Source organism: Conger conger, chromosome 15 (genome assembly GCF_963514075.1).
Source record: "Conger conger chromosome 15, fConCon1.1, whole genome shotgun sequence".
NCBI lineage: Eukaryota > Metazoa > Chordata > Actinopteri > Anguilliformes > Congridae > Conger > Conger conger.
In genome coordinates, this window is record NC_083774.1 from 34,303,604 (window position 1) to 34,320,681 (window position 17,078).

Below are 17,078 nucleotides of genomic sequence, written 5' to 3' on the forward strand. Positions count from 1 at the left end.
GATGCATTTACAAAAACAGCAGATACAAAAACAGCACAGATACCAGCAGTGAATTTCCTGCAGCCTCCAGCCCCAGCAAGCAACACAAGAGAGAGAGAGAGAGTTCAAGTTCAGCCATTTTGTTTTAATAGCTGTACAGCAATACATTCTACACCCTCCATGCCCCACCCTGATAAACGTATTTTATAATGTTGGCTTTCAAACACTGAGAAACTCACATGATATAAGCCAAGTACAAAAAAATGCATTACCTCGAGTTAAAAAAACAAAACAAAACAAATCAGAATACAATTACATATGTAGTAGGGAATCAGTAAAAACCCTTTGCAAAAGCAGACGGCTTTTAGGAAGTGAGACAGCGTTCCTCCCATAACCCACCACCTCTCCCCGCTGACGTTTCACACGCCCGGCTTCCTGCACGTGCAAAACCTCACCCGGGTCGAATGTAATCTCGCTAACATACTATGAATCGGAAGAAAACGGCTTTGTTTAAAAAAAACAAAAAACTAAAACCTAAAAAACATGTCGTGTCCCAAGCTGTGACGTTGTCGAGCTGATGCAGCACAATGGCTTGGATTCGTAAACGGCTCATGAAGGGAGAGCTGGTTCTCTCCTACCAGGACAAGTCCACTGTGCTGAAAAGCCAAAACAGAAAGGCTCACGCCAACAAATTTATGCACGCATGTGTTTGAGAGGGTGTGCGTGTGTGTGTACATTTGAGAGGGTGTCTGTGTATGCGTGTACATGTGTGTGTGCGTGTGTGCGCATGTCTGTATGCGCGCGCGTGCGTGCGTGTCTGTGTGCGTGCGCATGTCTGTGTGAGTGTGTGCGCATGTGTGTGTGCGTGTGTGTGTGCATGTCTGTGTGAGTGTGTGTGTGTGCATGTGTGTGTGTCTGCATGTCTGTGTGTGTGTGTGTGTGTGTGCGTGTGACTGTGCATGAGTGTGTGTGTGTGTGTTTGTGTGTTTGTGTGTGTGTCTGCGTGAGTGTGTGTGTGTGTGTGTGTGTGTGTGTGTGTGTGTGTGCATGTCTGTGTGAGTGTGTGTGTGCATGCATGTGTGTGTGTCTGCATGACTGTGTGTGTGTGTGTGTGTGCATGAGTGTGTGTGTGTGTATTTGTGTGTGTGTCTGCGTGAGTGTGTGTGTGTGTGTGTGTGTGTGTGTGTGTGTGTGTCTGAGTGTGTGTGAGCCCCAGAGAGGGGAGGCAGCAGTGAGCAGAGGAACAGGGAGCACAGTGAAGGGGCATGTTCAAGGGCCATGTTTTGCTACATGATTTTCTTTGTTGTATTTCTGCACATTTACACACCAAAAGCAAAAGACTTTGTTGGTTGAAATCCAAAAGCTACTTCTTAAAATGCCTATTTTCTTCAGCATTTACAAGGTATTTGATAACTAGGATAGATTAAAATGTACCTAAAAGAAAAAATATATATATTTACAAGCAAAACTAGCGAGATTGCTTTTGTACAACATAATTGCAGGCTTCAACAACAGGTCTCATAATTCTACCCCCCCCTTGGCTGAAGACGAGTAACCAGCCAGGAAACCTCATCTGAGGTAGGAGAGGCCGGTCTGCAGCCACAGGCCAAGAGCGACTCATTCGAAAGGTGGGAACACGAGCCCAGAAAGATCCTAAATCCTTCAGACGGGCGAGAGGGCTCTACACAGGGCGAACAACGGCCTATCTGCGCTTCCCTGGCGCGGTAACAGAAGCGTTGAGAGAACGTAAGCTGTTAGTCGGGAGAGCAAAGCGGACCTCGCGTCCCACACCCTGCACTGGGACACGCGGTATAGATCCCGTCACATCATCATTAAGAAACGGCTTCTCTGCTCCCGCAGTCTTCCCACAATCCTCTGCGGTCAGATGTGCTAGTGAGGGGAGAGAAGCCAGAAGGCCAGAGAGAGGAAACTGGTTAAGAGAAACAAACCGGTCGGGCGGTTTCGTAGAGGGGGCCGGGGGCGGGAGAGGGGAGGGGGTTCTGGGACGGCAGGAGGCGGGCGGCGGCCATCACCGGTCCATCATGCTCAGGATCATCTCCGGCGTCAGGTCGCCATTGGGCGCGGCCTCCGTGACGGGCAGCTGCACAGTCTCCGCCTCCCCGCCGTCGGCCCCGCCCTGCTCGGCGTCGGGCTCCGCCGCAGGCTCCGCCTCCTTCTTCACGATGATGTCCTCCACCGCGCCCGTGCACTCGTCCTCCACCCGGATGATGGCAGCAGCTGAGGAACCCACCAGAGCGACGGGGCTCAGCGAGAGCAGCAACACGCCGTCGCAGCGGCGACTCGACACGCACGCAAACGGAGCCGTTCAGCACGGCCCAAACACAGTGAAATATCAACCAAATAACTCCAATCCAAACCCAATTCAACTGTGATCTTAGTTAAACCTCAAAGAGACCTCAAAAACAACATCCAACCACTCAACCAAAGCTCAATTCCAACCTTGCAATGAGCTGACCACCTTTCTCAGAACCAACTGGTAATTAAAATGACACAGAGCAAGACAGGCTTTTCATTTGTGTTCCTCGTTTGCATTTCGCAGTCATTTTCAATGCATGCTATACAGTAGAACCTCACAGATCTGAAACTCGTGGTCAACCAACAATGTGACTCAATCTTTACTTTCTTTGTATGCAATTTTCAGCCGTTAAGCTCACTCCCTTATCTAATTTTGATATCAGTGCAAGTTTTTTAGATTGTTTTCCCTGTTTGCGCTAATTTTATATGTCCAATGCTATACCCTGTTCGGCTACAGCCAATGCAAGCAGCAATCTGCTTTTTGCACAAGAGTGCAAAACGTTGTTGCTTTGCCATACAAAGTCACCGTACGGTTTGGTTTCTGATATGGCTATTTTACAAGTTTACAATGTAGCCTATTGTTGGTTATGTGATGTACATATGACAGTTAGCACACTTAGATGCCAGTGAGGTTATTGGAATAAACTGAACTTAAATACATTTTGAATTTCGTAAAATTTCAGAATTCCCAAATTGTCAGCGTTGCGAACGACCTTCATTCCCAATGAGTTTGGTTCTCTGAGGTTCGACTGCAAGGTATAAGCAGCACTGCTGCAAGAGAAGTCTGGCAGCTTGTGTTTTCATGGCCACAGCAAAACTTTCATGCTGCTACAGTGGCCTTGTTCCCCCCCAGCGCTCAGCACAGGGGTTATGGCAGGGTCTGTACTTTGGACAGTGCTGTCAGAAATGAGCATTGGCCATTAATCTAGACACGCCAAAGACAAGGGATTCCAGAAAACAACCCAGACTCTTCAGGGAAACTGCTACCACTTCACTCATGCTGGCTGGTATTGCAGCGGTAGGAAATCAGCATCGGGGCGACTAAAAAACAACGGTCAGCAGGCAATATAGCCTTGGCTTTTAAATTCTCGCTCAGAATTTTATCAATAGCCGAGTTCATGTTTTAATGAATAATCTACCTAACGGATCATTTTTGGCATAACCATAATCTCAATATAACAATGAGTTAACGTTCGAGTGAAGTAAGCTCGCTAAGGGCTAATGCCACAAAGGACGTATCACTAGCTAGCAAAGTAGCATCAGCCAGCTAGCTCCTGTGGTCAGCAACTGGATGGTTATTTTACTGCTCAAGCATAACAGAAATGGTAGCTTGGGGAAATGCTGTTAATCACGTTTTATTCACATTACACTCGTTTGTGTTGTGTACTTGCTTACTGTGCTTTGACGATGCAGATGAAATATCTCGAGTATATCCCGATTCCCTCAGTTGACAAACAACTGCGAATCAGGCTAACTCAGGCAATCAATTCCTTTGTATTACCAGAACACAGTAAGCAAGCGCACAATACCAAGTAATATAAATAAAATCAATGATGTTCAGCATGTCACTAAACTCAGTGTAGCTCGGGGGATGGCCACATTGCCTCTCTTGGACAGAGGCAGTACCACTCTGGCAGGGGCAGAGGACTTACGAGGTGCAGGTTTGGGCTGGTTGGCCGGGTAGGGGCAGAGGACTTACGAGGTGCAGGTTTGGGCTGGTTGGTTGTGTAGGGGCAGAGGACTTACGAGGTGCAGGTTTGGGCTGGTTGGTTGTGTAGGGGCAGAGGACTTACGAGGTGCAGGTTTGGGCTGGTTGGTTGTGTAGGGGCAGAGGACTCACGAGGTGCAGGTTTGGGCTGGTTGGTTGTGTAGGGGCAGAGGACTCACGAGGTGCGGGTTTGGGCTGGTTGGCGTGTTGGGCCAGAGGACTCACGAGGTGCAGGTTTGGGCTGGTTGGTTGTGTAGGGGCAGAGGACTCACAAGGTGCGGGTTTGGGCTGGTTGGCGTGTAGGGGCAGAGGACTTACGAGGTGCAGGTTTGGGCTGGATGGCGTGTTGGGGCAGAGGACTTACGAGGTGCAGGTTTGGGCTGGTTGGCCGTATAGGGGCAGAGGACTCACGAGGTGCGGGTTTGGGCTGGTTGGTTGTGTAGGGGCAGAGGACTTACGAGGTGCAGGTTTGGGCTGGTTGGTTGTGTAGGGGCAGAGGACTCACAAGGTGCAGGTTTGGGCTGGTTGGCGTGTAGGGGCAGAGTACTTACGAGGTGCGGGTTTGGGCTGGTTGGCGTGTAGGGGCAGAGGACTTACGAGGTGCAGGTTTGGGCTGGTTGGCCGTGTAGGGGCAGAGGACTTACGAGGTGCGGGTTTGGGCTGGTTGGCGTGCAGGGGCAGAGGACTCACGGGGTGCAGGTTTGGGCCGGTTGGCCGTGTAGGGGCAGAGGACTTACGAGGTGCGGGTTTGGGCTGGTTGGTTGTGTAGGGGCAGAGGACATACGAGGTGCGGGTTTGGGCTGGTTGGCGTGTAGGGGCAGAGGACTTACGAGGTGCAGGTTTGGGCTGGTTGGCGTGTAGGGGCAGAGGACTTACGAGGTGCGGGTTTGGGCTGGTTGGCGTGTAGGGGCAGAGGACTTACGAGGTGCAGGTTTGGGCTGGTTGGCGTGTAGGGGCAGAGGACTTACGAGGTGCGGGTTTGGGCTGGTTGGCGTGTAGGGGCAGAGGACTTACGAGGTGCAGGTTTTGGCTGGTTGGCGTGTAGGGGCAGAGGACTTACGAGGTGCAGGTTTGGGCTGGTTGGCGTGTAGGGGCAGAGGACTTACGAGGTGCGGGTTTGGGCTGGTTGGCGTGTAGGGGCAGAGGACTTACGAGGTGCAGGTTTGGGCTGGTTGGCGTGTAGGGGCAGAGGACTTACGAGGTGCAGGTTTGGGCTGGTTGGCGTGTAGGGGCAGAGGACTTACGAGGTGCGGGTTTGGGCTGGTTGGCATGTAGGGGCAGAGGACTTACGAGGTGCGGGTTTGGGCTGGTTGGCGTGTAGGGGCAGCGGACTTACGAGGTGCGGGTTTGGGCTGGTTGGCTTTGCCAGGAGGCCGGCCGCGTTTCCTCTTCACGGGCGGGGGCATGGGGGCGGGCACGGGGGTGGTGGCAGGCGCCTGCTCCACCTCCATTTCGGACAACAGGTCATCATCCTCCTCTTCAATGTCCTCCAGGTCGGGCTCTGCGTGGTCATCATCTGCACAGGAAGACCGAGGGTAAAGTGTTGAAATTTACAGTACAGAGGTGAAAGGCTGGTGGTTAGAGACTTAAAGGTTTATGGAACAGAGGTTAAAGGTTGGGGTTTAAAGGCTAGAATTTATAGGGTAGAAGCTAAAGGTTGGCAGTTAAAAGGACGGTTCACTTTTCTTGGCTTTTCAAATCATTTCAGTTTTAGTGCCCATTTTCGATTGGCCCAGACAGATTTTGCGACTGATAGGATATTTCTGCAGGGTTTCTGCAGTAATTATAATACTAAATCCTAATGTCAAATTGGACTTTTCAAGATCGATCACAAGGTGCTCCAGGACTGTATTTGATCATTTGAAAACAAGACCATTCATTGAGCTTTTTCCCCCATTACAAGTTCCTTGCCTCCCACAGAAACCACTTCATCAGAGCGAGAAGCGCTTTGAAAGTCCCCAACCGCCGTGGGAATAACCGCACGGCTGACCCCCCCCCTCACCGCTGTCGTCGTCTTCGTCCTTCCTGGAGCGCATCTTCCTCTTCCTCCCCGGTCTGCCCCTCTTGGGCGGTGCGCCGTTCTCCTCATCCGTCTCGCCGCTGCAGGACTCTGTGTGCCGGGCCATGGTGTTCTGAGGGGCGCAGGGACACGGTGAACGGGCGGGACAAAGCCAGGACTTTACTTACTGTTCCTTACTTACTGTTATTTAATCAGATAAAGTCTCATTGAGATTAAAGATCTCATTTTACAAGAGAGACCCGGCCAAGGGGCCTGAAAAGATCTCTCACTGGGCCCACACCACCAGCCCAGGCCAGCCCAACCCTGCGCAGTGACAGCACAATTTACTGAGGGCCCCCTGTGATGCCTGTATAAAGGTACAATAGGCTAGACTTGTGTTAAAATATTGTTGTAAGACCATTGTAAATCCCTCCCGATCATTGAAAAAGGCTCACTGACATGTTGACTCACCCTCTACCTGCGTTTATAGTCCTATAGTCGGGTTGACGGGCTGGCACTCAGCACCAAAACATCGTATAGCTGTACAACAATTCAAGCTCATTGGTTGAAAATTGGAAAATTGCCACAGCCAACGGAGTTTCAACTTCAGCATGTTCACAGAGAAGGGGGGAGGGATAAACAGTGCTGTGGTTTGAGTGTGTTCGTTGCTGCAATTCCTCTCTTGACCGTTAGAAGTCCTAAATTACCTATTGCATCTTTAACTTTCCCCCTCCGTACGGTCGCCCTGCTTGGAGGGCCAGTGCCTTCTCAGGCTTTCGTTACCTCAGCTCAATTTGCCTATTAGCTAATGAACACCGGCGGCGGTTTGCTGGAAGGACAGACCACAGAAACAGGGTTGGCGCAGACAGATCATGCTCAGCCACCACTCTCAAGCTTACTAAGAAATGTAATGAAAAGCAAAAGCAGGGACTAAAGTGCGTAAGAGCAGCATGTCGTGCGCAGGGGGTCCCCCGTACCCCTGTACCCCCGTACCCTGCGGGTGAAGGTCTTGCCGCACTTGGTGCACACGAAGGAGGTGGGGACGAAGTTGGGGTCGTGGTAGCGGCGGAAGTGCATGTCGAGCAGCTGCTTCTGGCGGAAGGTCTTCTCGCAGTGGCTGCAGTTGTACGGCTTCTCGCCCGTGTGCGTGCGCTTGTGCATCACCATGTGCCTTTCCTGGGGAGGGGTCGAGGAGGGCACGCCGTTACTCCCGCACACCCGAGACGCGGCCCATGCGTTCCGTCAACGGTCGCCGAGCCTCAAACCACCGTGCTGCTGCCAGGCACGCAGTACAAACTACAACAACTGTTCCTCTTGAGTTTTTTCCATTGAGTTTGACGTGAAAATTTGTCAGGAGAAACTATTATTTCTATGCATGTGTGTGGCAGCAGCATGATGGTTTGAGGCTCATTTGATACCTTGGACCCTTGATGACTTAAAGCTATTTAGCCAACAAATGTGTTCCAAATTGTATCAGTATAATTCCCACAGAGATTAATTCAAATGCAAAAAGTACTAGTGTCACCTGTAGCACAATTGAAAAATAAGACATCCAGACTCTGATAACTGTTCATAGGTCACAGACATCAAGTCATGGTATGCAATGGATATGCAACAAAATACAAAACAGGACTACTTCCATTTATATGACATTGCTGTGTCCCAAACATTACAGTGCCCTGAAATGCGGGGGACTACGCATAATCACTGCTGTAATGTCTAAATAGTATAACCAAAATGTAAAAAAAATGTACTCAATCTCAAATTGTAGAGTACAGAGGCAAATAAATTATGGGTCTTGGTCCCAAACGTTATGGAGGGCATTGTATGTCAGGAATAACTTATGACTGCCACAGAGTTAGGACCCTTTCAGAAGCTAGTTGATAGCAAGCCAACTTCAGCAGTAAAAGGAAAAAAAAAAAAAAGCAGAAATCACAGAACAGATGGGGACGATGTTTATTTACAACCTGAGCAAACTTGAGCATTCAGCTTTAGCATCCCGAAGTGTCGTGTATGTGTGTGTGAGTGTGTGTGTGTGTGTGTGTGTGAGTGTGAGTGTGTGTGTGAGTGTGTGTGTGTGTGAGTGTGTGTGTGTGTGTGTGTGTGTGTGAGTGTGTGAGTGTGAGTGTGTGTGTGTGTGTGTGTGAGTGTGTGAGTGTGAGTGTGTGTGTGAGTGTGTGTGTGCGTGTGTGTGTGTGTGTGAGTGTGAGTGTGTGTGTGAGTGTGTGTGTGTGTGAGTGTGTGTGTGCGTGCGTGTATGTGTATGTGTGAGTGTGTGAGTGCTCACCTGGCGGCAGGCGTAGTCACAGTGATCGCACTTGAAGCGCTTCTCGTTCTTGTGGGACTTCTGGTGCTGGATGAGAGCGTAGCGCTCGTGGAACACGGCCTCGCAGTAGCGGCACTTCCTGCCCTGCTCGATGTACGAGTGCTGCTTCCGCAGGTGCACTCCTGCCAGAGAGAAGGGAGGGGGGGGCGAGTAAACCCACGCAAGCATGGAAACGTCTGCCTGAGGTCCCCACTAACATAGGAAAACACGCCACACCACGCCACAGACCCAGGTCGCTCTTGCGGGCGATGACCGTGTTGCAGTGGGGCCAGTGGAACTTGGCCACGTACACACACACACACACACACACACACGTCGCTCTTGCGGCGATGACCGTGTCGCAGTGGGGCCAGTGGAACTTGGCCACGTTCTCTCACACACACACACACACACACACACACACACACACACACACACACACACACACACACACACACACACACACACACACACACACACACACACACACACACTAACCCAGGTCGCTCTTGCGGGCGATGACCGTGTCACAGTGGGGGCAGTGGAACTTGGCCACGTTCTCTGTGTGCTTCTGCAGGATGTGCATCTTCATGGTGCCGCTCTGGGTGAAGCGGGCGTGGCAGATGTAGCACTCGTACGGCTTTTCCCCTGCGGACACCATCGGCACTCAGTACTTCCCCTTACACAAACCCACACCCGCTGAGGATACACGCACCAAACACATCACACATCAGCCACATAGTCAACCCTCATACTGCTTCCATCTTGTGTCTATCTGAAAGGCAAGGGGCTTTGGGGAGCAACAGGAGCCAGAGGTACAGGATCATTTCGGGGTCAGCCGTACAATTGTAACATTTCGCCGGTAGGAAAACGGAAAACGGAAAAACGAGTTGACCATCTGGTTGATATAGTAACATCTCTGGCAGCTTCCCGTCTCACCTGAGTGAGTCCTCATGTGTCTCTTCAGCTTGTAGGTGTCCCTGCTGGCGTAGCTGCACAGGCTGCACTGGAAGGGCCGCTCCCCAGTGTGAGAGCGAATGTGCCGTTTCAACTTACTGACCTGCAACAGAGACGGAGAGGCTGCGTGTGAGTGTGCGTGCGTGCGAGTGCGTGAGAGAGTGTGTGTTTGTGAGTGTGTGAGAGTGTGTTTTGTGTGTTTGAGAGAGTGTTTCTATGTGCGCGGGCGCACGTGTGTATCAGCTCACCTCCACGCTGCAATAGTCACACATGGAGCACTTGAAGGGCTTCTCGTGGGTGTGCTTGTAGCGGCGATGCCGGACCAGCTCTCCGCTGGTGACGAAGGCCATGTCACAGTCTCCACACTTGTGCGGCCGCGTTCCTGATAGAGCACAAAACCACTCCAATCAGAGCACGGCAGGGTCACACAGGAGCCAGTCACAGCAGGGCAGGGTCACACAGGAGCCAATCACAGCAGGGCAGTGTGGCACAGGAGCCAATCACAGCAGGGCAGTGTGGCACAGGAGCCAATCACAGCAGGGCAGTGTGGCACAGGAGCCAATCACAGCAGGGCAGTGTGACACAGGAGCCAAGCACAGCAGGCCAGGGTCACACAAGAGGTAATCACAGCAAAGCAGTATTAGACTGTAGTCTCCAATCACAGCAAGAACAGTATTAAGCAGTTGTCCATTACACTGAAAGTGATTAATACATTGATTGCGTAGGTTTGCAGGTATTCTGAGCAATGTCTGTGCATTCTCAGATGTTAAGAGGGAACCTGTATACGTGCTCAGATGTTCCGAGGGTACCTGTATACGTGTTCAGGTGTTCCGAGGGTACCTGTATACATGTTCAGGTGTTCCGAGAGTACCTGTGTACATGTCCAGGTGTTCCAAGGGTACCTCTGTGTGTGTTCAGATGCCCGTGTGCATATTCAGGTGTTTTCGAGCCGACCTGTGTGTGCTGGGGCGTTCCGAGCGTACCTGTGTGCGTGTTCAGGTGGTTCCTCAGGAGCGTGACGGTCCTGAAGGCGCGGCCACACAGGTGGCACTTGTGTGGCCTCTCGTCGGTGTGGCTCTTCATGTGGCGGTCCAGGTTGGAGCGGCGCGGGCAGGTGTAGCTGCACAGCTCGCACTGGAAGGTCTTCTTCACACCTGAGCCGGGCGGCAGGGGGGCACAGTCAGCACCAGCACCCCGCCAGGCGGCAGGAGGCAAACCCTCTACTCTACAAAATGAGCTCCTCCTTCTAACAGAGTTCAGGAACTGTATTTTTATTTTTATTTTTTACTGTGTGGCAGCCTTGATATTACAGCATTAACAGTGTAGTACGAAGCCTGCCTCAGTCGCACAGTCAAAAGAACAAATACAGTTCATGATAGTTTTGTTATAACAAGTGTAGCAGAGAACTTACAGCATACCCACTAAACAAACTGACCATAACCCTATTGCTATAATGTTCCACTCCACGTTTCTATAACATTCCCTGGGTGTTGCCTTTGAGTAATGGGTGTTGCTACAACGTTCCATTCATGTTTCTATCACATTCCCTGGGTGTTGCTGATACGCTCTCTGGGTGTTATGTTGCCTTCATGTTTCTAGAACTTTCCCTGGGTCTTGCTAGAAATTGCCGTGACATTTCCCTGGGCGTTGCTACAACGTCACCAGCACAACGGACTCTCACCCTTCTTCTTGATCTTGGTGGGTTTGGGGGGCTTCATGTTGCCCACCACCTTCTCGGCGTTGACCTCGCTCAGCAGCCCCTCCTGCTGCTCCTCCTCGAAGTCGTAGACGGACACGTCCATGTCTTTGCCCTCCTCCGTGTCGTAGCGCAGCTTGCTCTTCTTGGCCTTCTTGGTCTTCTTCATGGGGGGCTGGTAGTCGGGGTCTTTGGCCCAGGAGGGGTCCTCGTTCTGGGACTGGGCCAGCTGCTCCTCCACCTGCAGCTCATCCTGCTCCACCGTCTCCACCTCCCCGTTCGCCCCCACCTTCACCACCTGGAGGACGGGTACGGGCACGCGTCAGCAGCCACTAACGTCTCACGACTCCCGCCGTTCAATGCAGCAATGAGCCCACACGCTCCGCTAGCATCCCTATAAAGCCAAGGCAGGGCTCTGGGCTAACATGCTAACAAAATTTTGGAACCCACTACTGGTTTGGTTCAGTGGGCAGAGCGCCCACTACTGGCCCACCAACACCCTTTAAGCTCCAAAGTAGTTTCTCCAGCCCCCATCCAAGTACTGACTAAGCGCACACCACCTTGCCTTCAGCCAATCAGCAGGAGCAGGGTATAGGTGGTAGGGCAGCTGAAATAGAAGGTGTGCATGTATGTTTTGTATGTGTGGGCATTCATGTATGAATATGTGGGTGTATGCATAGGGGCCTTTGTTAATAGCTCCCCCTTTTATCTCAATTTCAAATGGCCAGTCATACATCATTGCTGCTCACCCAGGTATTGATTCAGAAGAACAAAGGCGAGCGTGTGCCCTGTAACACAGCATGTTAGCCGCTGGTAGCCTCCTCAGGCTACCGCCGGCTAGTAAGGCTTGTGCAGACACGAGTCGAAAGAAGCCGCTTTGAGCGTCCACTTGCCGGCGGCCAATCGGCTGACGTGCTCGCTGACCAGTGCATAGAGGCTTTCAGCCCGGCCGACCAAAACACTTGCGGTCCGGATTTCATACCACTTCTAATTGCACTGGAGGTAATGGGACCCAAGAGTGAATTCCCCGGGAGAGCCAGTTAAAATGAAATTCCAGTCATTAGACAGGGCTGAGATGTTTCCATGGATACTGGCAACACAGAACGCTGCTCTAGACAGAGACCTCTAGATCTCTACATCAAGACTCAACCGTTTCCTTTTGAGCCCCTTATTAAACACTCGTCCTCTATAAAACAACCTGACCTACATACCCAACTCAACTTGTGTTGTTCTAAATGCTTTCAGTCACAAGCCCTATACGAAGTGCCACCCAAATCCCAAGTCGTTTTGGCTTTGGTTGAGAACATTTTGTAGGTGCTCAAAACAATAGTAGAGCAGACATTTTGACTGAAATGGTTAATGTTTGCTAGAACACGTGGCCATTGTGGTGCATGTTTTTAGTATGTATCTTAGCATATACCTTTTTTTTTTTTTTTTTTTTTTTTTTTTTTAAATGCACATTTTCTCTACAAATAATACTGTACATTCAAGAACTGAAATGAGATGGCCATGGCTCTGCTCTAGTGTGCGGACAGGCCCCATACTCTGCTCTAGTGTGCGGACAGGGCCCATACTCTGCTCTAGTGTGCGGACAGGGCCCATACTCTGCTCTAGTGTGCGGACAGGGCCCATACTCTGCTCTAGTGTGCGGACAGGGCCCATACTCTGCTCTAGTGTGCGGACAGGGCCCATACTCTGCTCTAGTGTGCGGACAGGGCCCATACTCTGCTCTAGTGTGCGGACAGGGCCCATACTCTGCTCTAGTGTGCGGACAGGGCCCATACTCTGCTCTAGTGTGCGGACAGGGCCCATACTCTGCTCTAGTGTGCGGACAGGGCCCATACTCTGCTCTAGTGTGCGGACAGGGCCCATACTCTGCTCTAGTGTGTGGACAGGGCCCATAGTCTGGTTGGGAATGCGGGCCTCACCTGGAAGCCCTCAGGCAGTGGCAGCGTGTGGCAGATGACGGGCTCGCCGTCCTTGGGCATGGCGGCAGTGGCGTCGGCGAAGGAGCCCTGCAGCTCGTCCACAGCGACGGCGGCGGCCGAGACGGGCACCTGCACCAGCTGCAGCTCGCCCAGGCCCAGCTGCTGCTCCTCCATGTTCACCACCTGCAGCGTGATGATCTGCGTGTCGTCCGCCGTGGTGACCGTGGCCTCGTGCGCCGTGCCCGGCACCGCCACCCCGACCTCAGGGTGGCGCTGGTGCTCCAGCGTCTCCGTCTTCATCTGCAGGAGCGTGGGGTCCAGGGTGTCCATAACCATCATCTCCACCACCCCGGCCGCGGCTTGCTGCTGGGGCCCCGCCCCCTCCAGGCCCACGGCCTGCAGCAGCTCCGCCCCATCCTCCTCGGCCCCGCCCTCACGCCGCCGCTGGTACGTCCTGCAGTCCTTGGCTTTGTAGGCGTCTCCGGCCTCCTCCAGCACAGCGCCAGTGGGCTCGCCTTCCATCCGTCCGACCTACGCGGCACACACATGCACGCACACGGACGGACACACACGGACACAAAAACATGCACACACACACGGACGACAGTCATCAAAACTGCATACCTGAACTTCCCCTTTCATCAATGGATAGAGGTGGATTTTAAAAGGCCAGTGAACATTACAAGTCTGAAAAGCTTACCAAGCTTTACTAATGAAGTAATAAATTATCAAGAAGAGAAATCTCGATCTGTAATTCTAAGCGAAAAACACAATGATCTATCAACAAATTAAGGGGTAATAAGGGAAAATATAATCTTTAGTCCTTTGGGGAGATTTAAAAAATGGTATGGCATTTGGCTTGAGACACTACTTATCGTCTGTTAAAAATTGTTTTTTTTTTTTTTTGTTTTTTTTTTTTAAACAATACCACACAAGTGTACACTAACTTACACACTCCGTTATGCTGGACCAGATAAACCTTTAAAGGAAAATAAATTGGAGCAGAGCACAGCAGCGACAATTATCTACACTTCTGAAAGATAACTTGCTTCTACCGTTTATCAGCTTCGATAATCAAATGTCTGCCAAATCTGCATTTACTACCAATCGGATACTGGCATGTATTAGACAAACCTGAACTAAATCCATACTTGTAGCCAATGGGTTATGTAACATTAGCTCGAACTTGAACAGTATTCAAGGTTATTTTTAACAGGTAACAATTGTGGGTTAAGTATGCTACAAGGGGACAAGCTAACCAGCTAGCGAGTTACCAAGCTTTAGCGAGTGACCAAGCTTTAGCTAGCTTCGAAGTGAGCTGCTTTGTTGCATTAGCTAGCTAGCTAACGTTAGAGAGCTGCAAAACTGAAATAAACTAACACATTAACGTTGGCGGACTGAACATTATAATGTAACATTACATAGCTATTTGAGGTGTCAAAAAGTACACAGATGGTGCTCACATTCTAGTTGTTGAATGATTAAAGTTAATATCAGTCTATTTTTTAAACGATCGAAAACTTGATTGCGCGCCAACGTAAACACTCATCCCCACCCCATTGCTAGTTGGCTAGTTACCGTTAGCAATATATTTTCTACACATATTAGCCAAGCAGAAGTAGTGGTGAATCAAAAGCGAAGTGCTATTGAATGACGAACGATCCCATTCCATACTGCCCGGGGGAAAATCTTGTTTTGTAACATTATCTGGCGACTTATAGAGGGAGCTGTCAGTATTGCTGAACGAAAGGTCTGCTGCAGTAACATTAGCTAGCCGCATTCATTTTGGAGGAGGGAATGGGATTGGTAAGAAAACGTATCAGACGAATCTAGCTAACGTTTGCAACAAAATAGCTTGCTTTAACAAGGCTAACGTTACATCGGCAATCACATTTAGGGAATAATGGTAAGGTAGCAAATGGTAATATACTTAATATCGCAGATATTGCCAGAGATTAAACGTAAAATCAGATTTTGTCAGCTCGCTAGAATACGTACGCCAACAGCTCGAACATGCGAACTAGCTAGGCTTACAGACGTTAGCCAACTTCCTGGTCTAGTCTTGACTGATTAAATTAGCAAAGTGCAGCAGCGCTGTTATAATAGGAATCAAGATACATTTTTATATAGATTTAAATATTTGGATCTGATGGCGAAAACGGATTTGAGGACGCCGAGGCCGAAGGAGAAGCGATGTTTTGCAGTTGCTAACGTTAGCTAGCGCTAATAATGGGCGGCGCGCGACAAATCTCAATTTATCCGTGAAAACAAACACAAGAACTAGCTAACGTTAAACACACGGTAACGTTAACTTAACATTACACAATATGTACAAGATTTGGAATATGGGAACGCAGTCATCTGGTCGTTTGAATATTGCTGGTGTTTACTGGGTTACAATACAATAACATCAGAGACAGTCCAGGATTTATATCTTTCTTAAAGAGGAAACAAAGAAGAGAAAGAAAATGGACGCCTGGCCTAAACAGGCTACCTTAACAACGAAGGTATTACAAACATATGCGTACCCAAATTCTAACCAAGAATCAATTTTAAAGACCAAATAAGTAATCGTTATCCTGAACTTCTGTCTTAATAACGTTTTTTTGCAAGCTAAATTTTCAATAACGATAGAGGGAGACAAACACCCCCCGCCAGCCGCCGGGACTGGGAGCGCCATCGTGACACCTAGAGGCCGAATAAAGCTCCTGCAAAAATCCCCCTTTTCAGAAAAGTGGTACGGTTTTACCTACACTCTTCTTATTATTTTCTCGATGAACTCAGTGGAAAGCAGAGGTTCAGTTTTGTGGTCTTTCGGTGATGCTGTTAAACGCGCCCTTCTCCTGCCGCTGTTTTAATCCTCTCTCACCCTGTTTGGCAGAGTGGTCTCCGCACAAAATGGCGGCCTTGAGCTAAGACGTGCGCATGCGCGGATAGATTCGCCCAGTGGAATTGGAGGCGGGGCGCAGAAGGTGGCGGTGAAAAGTATTGCAACAGCCTTGTACGCGGCCTCCGCCGCGAGCGTGATTGTGGAATATGCAGCGTCTCTGGCATTATTCAAATTCAATCTCTCCCAACTTCGAGCACCCTATTAAAATATTCTCAATCGCAAGCTCCCATGTTTGTATATAAAACGCCTATACATATACTTGGGTCGCATAAACAAGCAGGCCCTATATTGCGCTCAAAAAGACAAATATCTTATTTCACTTTTGACATACAGTCACACATATAAATACAAAAACGTTCCACACGGGGCCAGCTTCCAGAGAGAAGTGAAAACTGAAACAAGACACACTATGCCTTGTTTTATTGACATTGTATTTTCCCTGTAGGCTATGCAACCAGTTTTTCCACTGTGTTCTTTTCTGTATAGGCCTTTCGACCTACATTTGTAATCAACATTTGCAAAAAAGATACAGCACTGGCAAGTAAAAAACGACGTTGAATGATCCTCTGTTAGACTAGGGGGGGACTTGTGGTAGAACGTTTGCTCAACAATCAACCACTCTTGCAATCTGCTTCCATAAACTATTATGTGTGTAAGATTTGATTAACCCACACTAGAACATTAGTGCCTCCTGGGTAGGACTTTTTTAGATAGAATTTCAGTAATCAGATAGGATTAAGTCTCAAAATGGGGTATTTCAAAACTAGAAGTTGTGATTCTCATCCTTAAAAAAGGATTTTGTAACCCAATCTTATCGAGAATCTGGATCAGATATTAGTTGTGGGTATTTCAAAATTCTAAGGCAGTGATAAGGATCCTAAAAACAGGATAATCTTTCCACTGAAAGGGTGGATTCAGGCTCGATTCAAGGTTGATGTAGGGACATGTTGGACACATGGCACATCTTTAATAAATTGTTTTATCCAATGATTGAACATTAATTAACACAAACCCTTCCAAAACAATATTTAGTCTAAATCAAATAATAAAATATTTTCAAGAACCCACAACACTAAAAGCGGTATAAAGAAAGCCTCAAAAATGGTAAATACTTTGGGATGTCATTTGATAATATATTCTGTTATCTATTCTAAACTAATTAACGGGTTGGTATGTGGGTAGGTGTATTGTGTATTACTGCAGAAGAATAGGACTAAAATGCAAACTGAATTCCACATTTTCCAACGTTTTTGGAAAAATGGATTTCAAAATCCGGATAAAATGTTTTTAAATACTGGGC

At 49.4% G+C, this 17,078-nt stretch overlaps 1 protein-coding gene across 3 annotated transcripts; it reads right to left on the bottom strand.

Moving 5' to 3' along the window:
• Positions 1-103: 103 nt before the first annotated feature.
• On the bottom strand, positions 104-15,802 carry LOC133111602 (transcriptional repressor CTCF-like). 3 transcript variants are annotated; one of them, XM_061222075.1, is made up of 12 exons: positions 15,638-15,802; positions 12,889-13,419; positions 10,946-11,258; positions 10,248-10,418; positions 9,513-9,646; positions 9,247-9,367; positions 8,806-8,955; positions 8,290-8,450; positions 6,996-7,178; positions 6,006-6,135; positions 5,340-5,519; positions 104-2,217 (listed from the first exon to the last, which is right to left on the bottom strand). In XM_061222075.1, exons 2-12 carry the CDS (start codon positions 13,408-13,410, stop codon positions 2,009-2,011), a joined length of 2,274 nt encoding a protein of 757 aa, XP_061078059.1. In that variant the 5' UTR covers positions 13,411-13,419; positions 15,638-15,802; the 3' UTR covers positions 104-2,008. The 3 variants fall into 3 exon arrangements, with proteins under 3 accessions (XP_061078059.1, XP_061078058.1, XP_061078060.1); XM_061222074.1 differs by having other exon boundaries at positions 15,642-15,801; XM_061222076.1 differs by lacking the exon at positions 15,638-15,802 and adding an exon at positions 13,840-14,940.
• Positions 15,803-17,078: the final 1,276 nt, after the last annotated feature.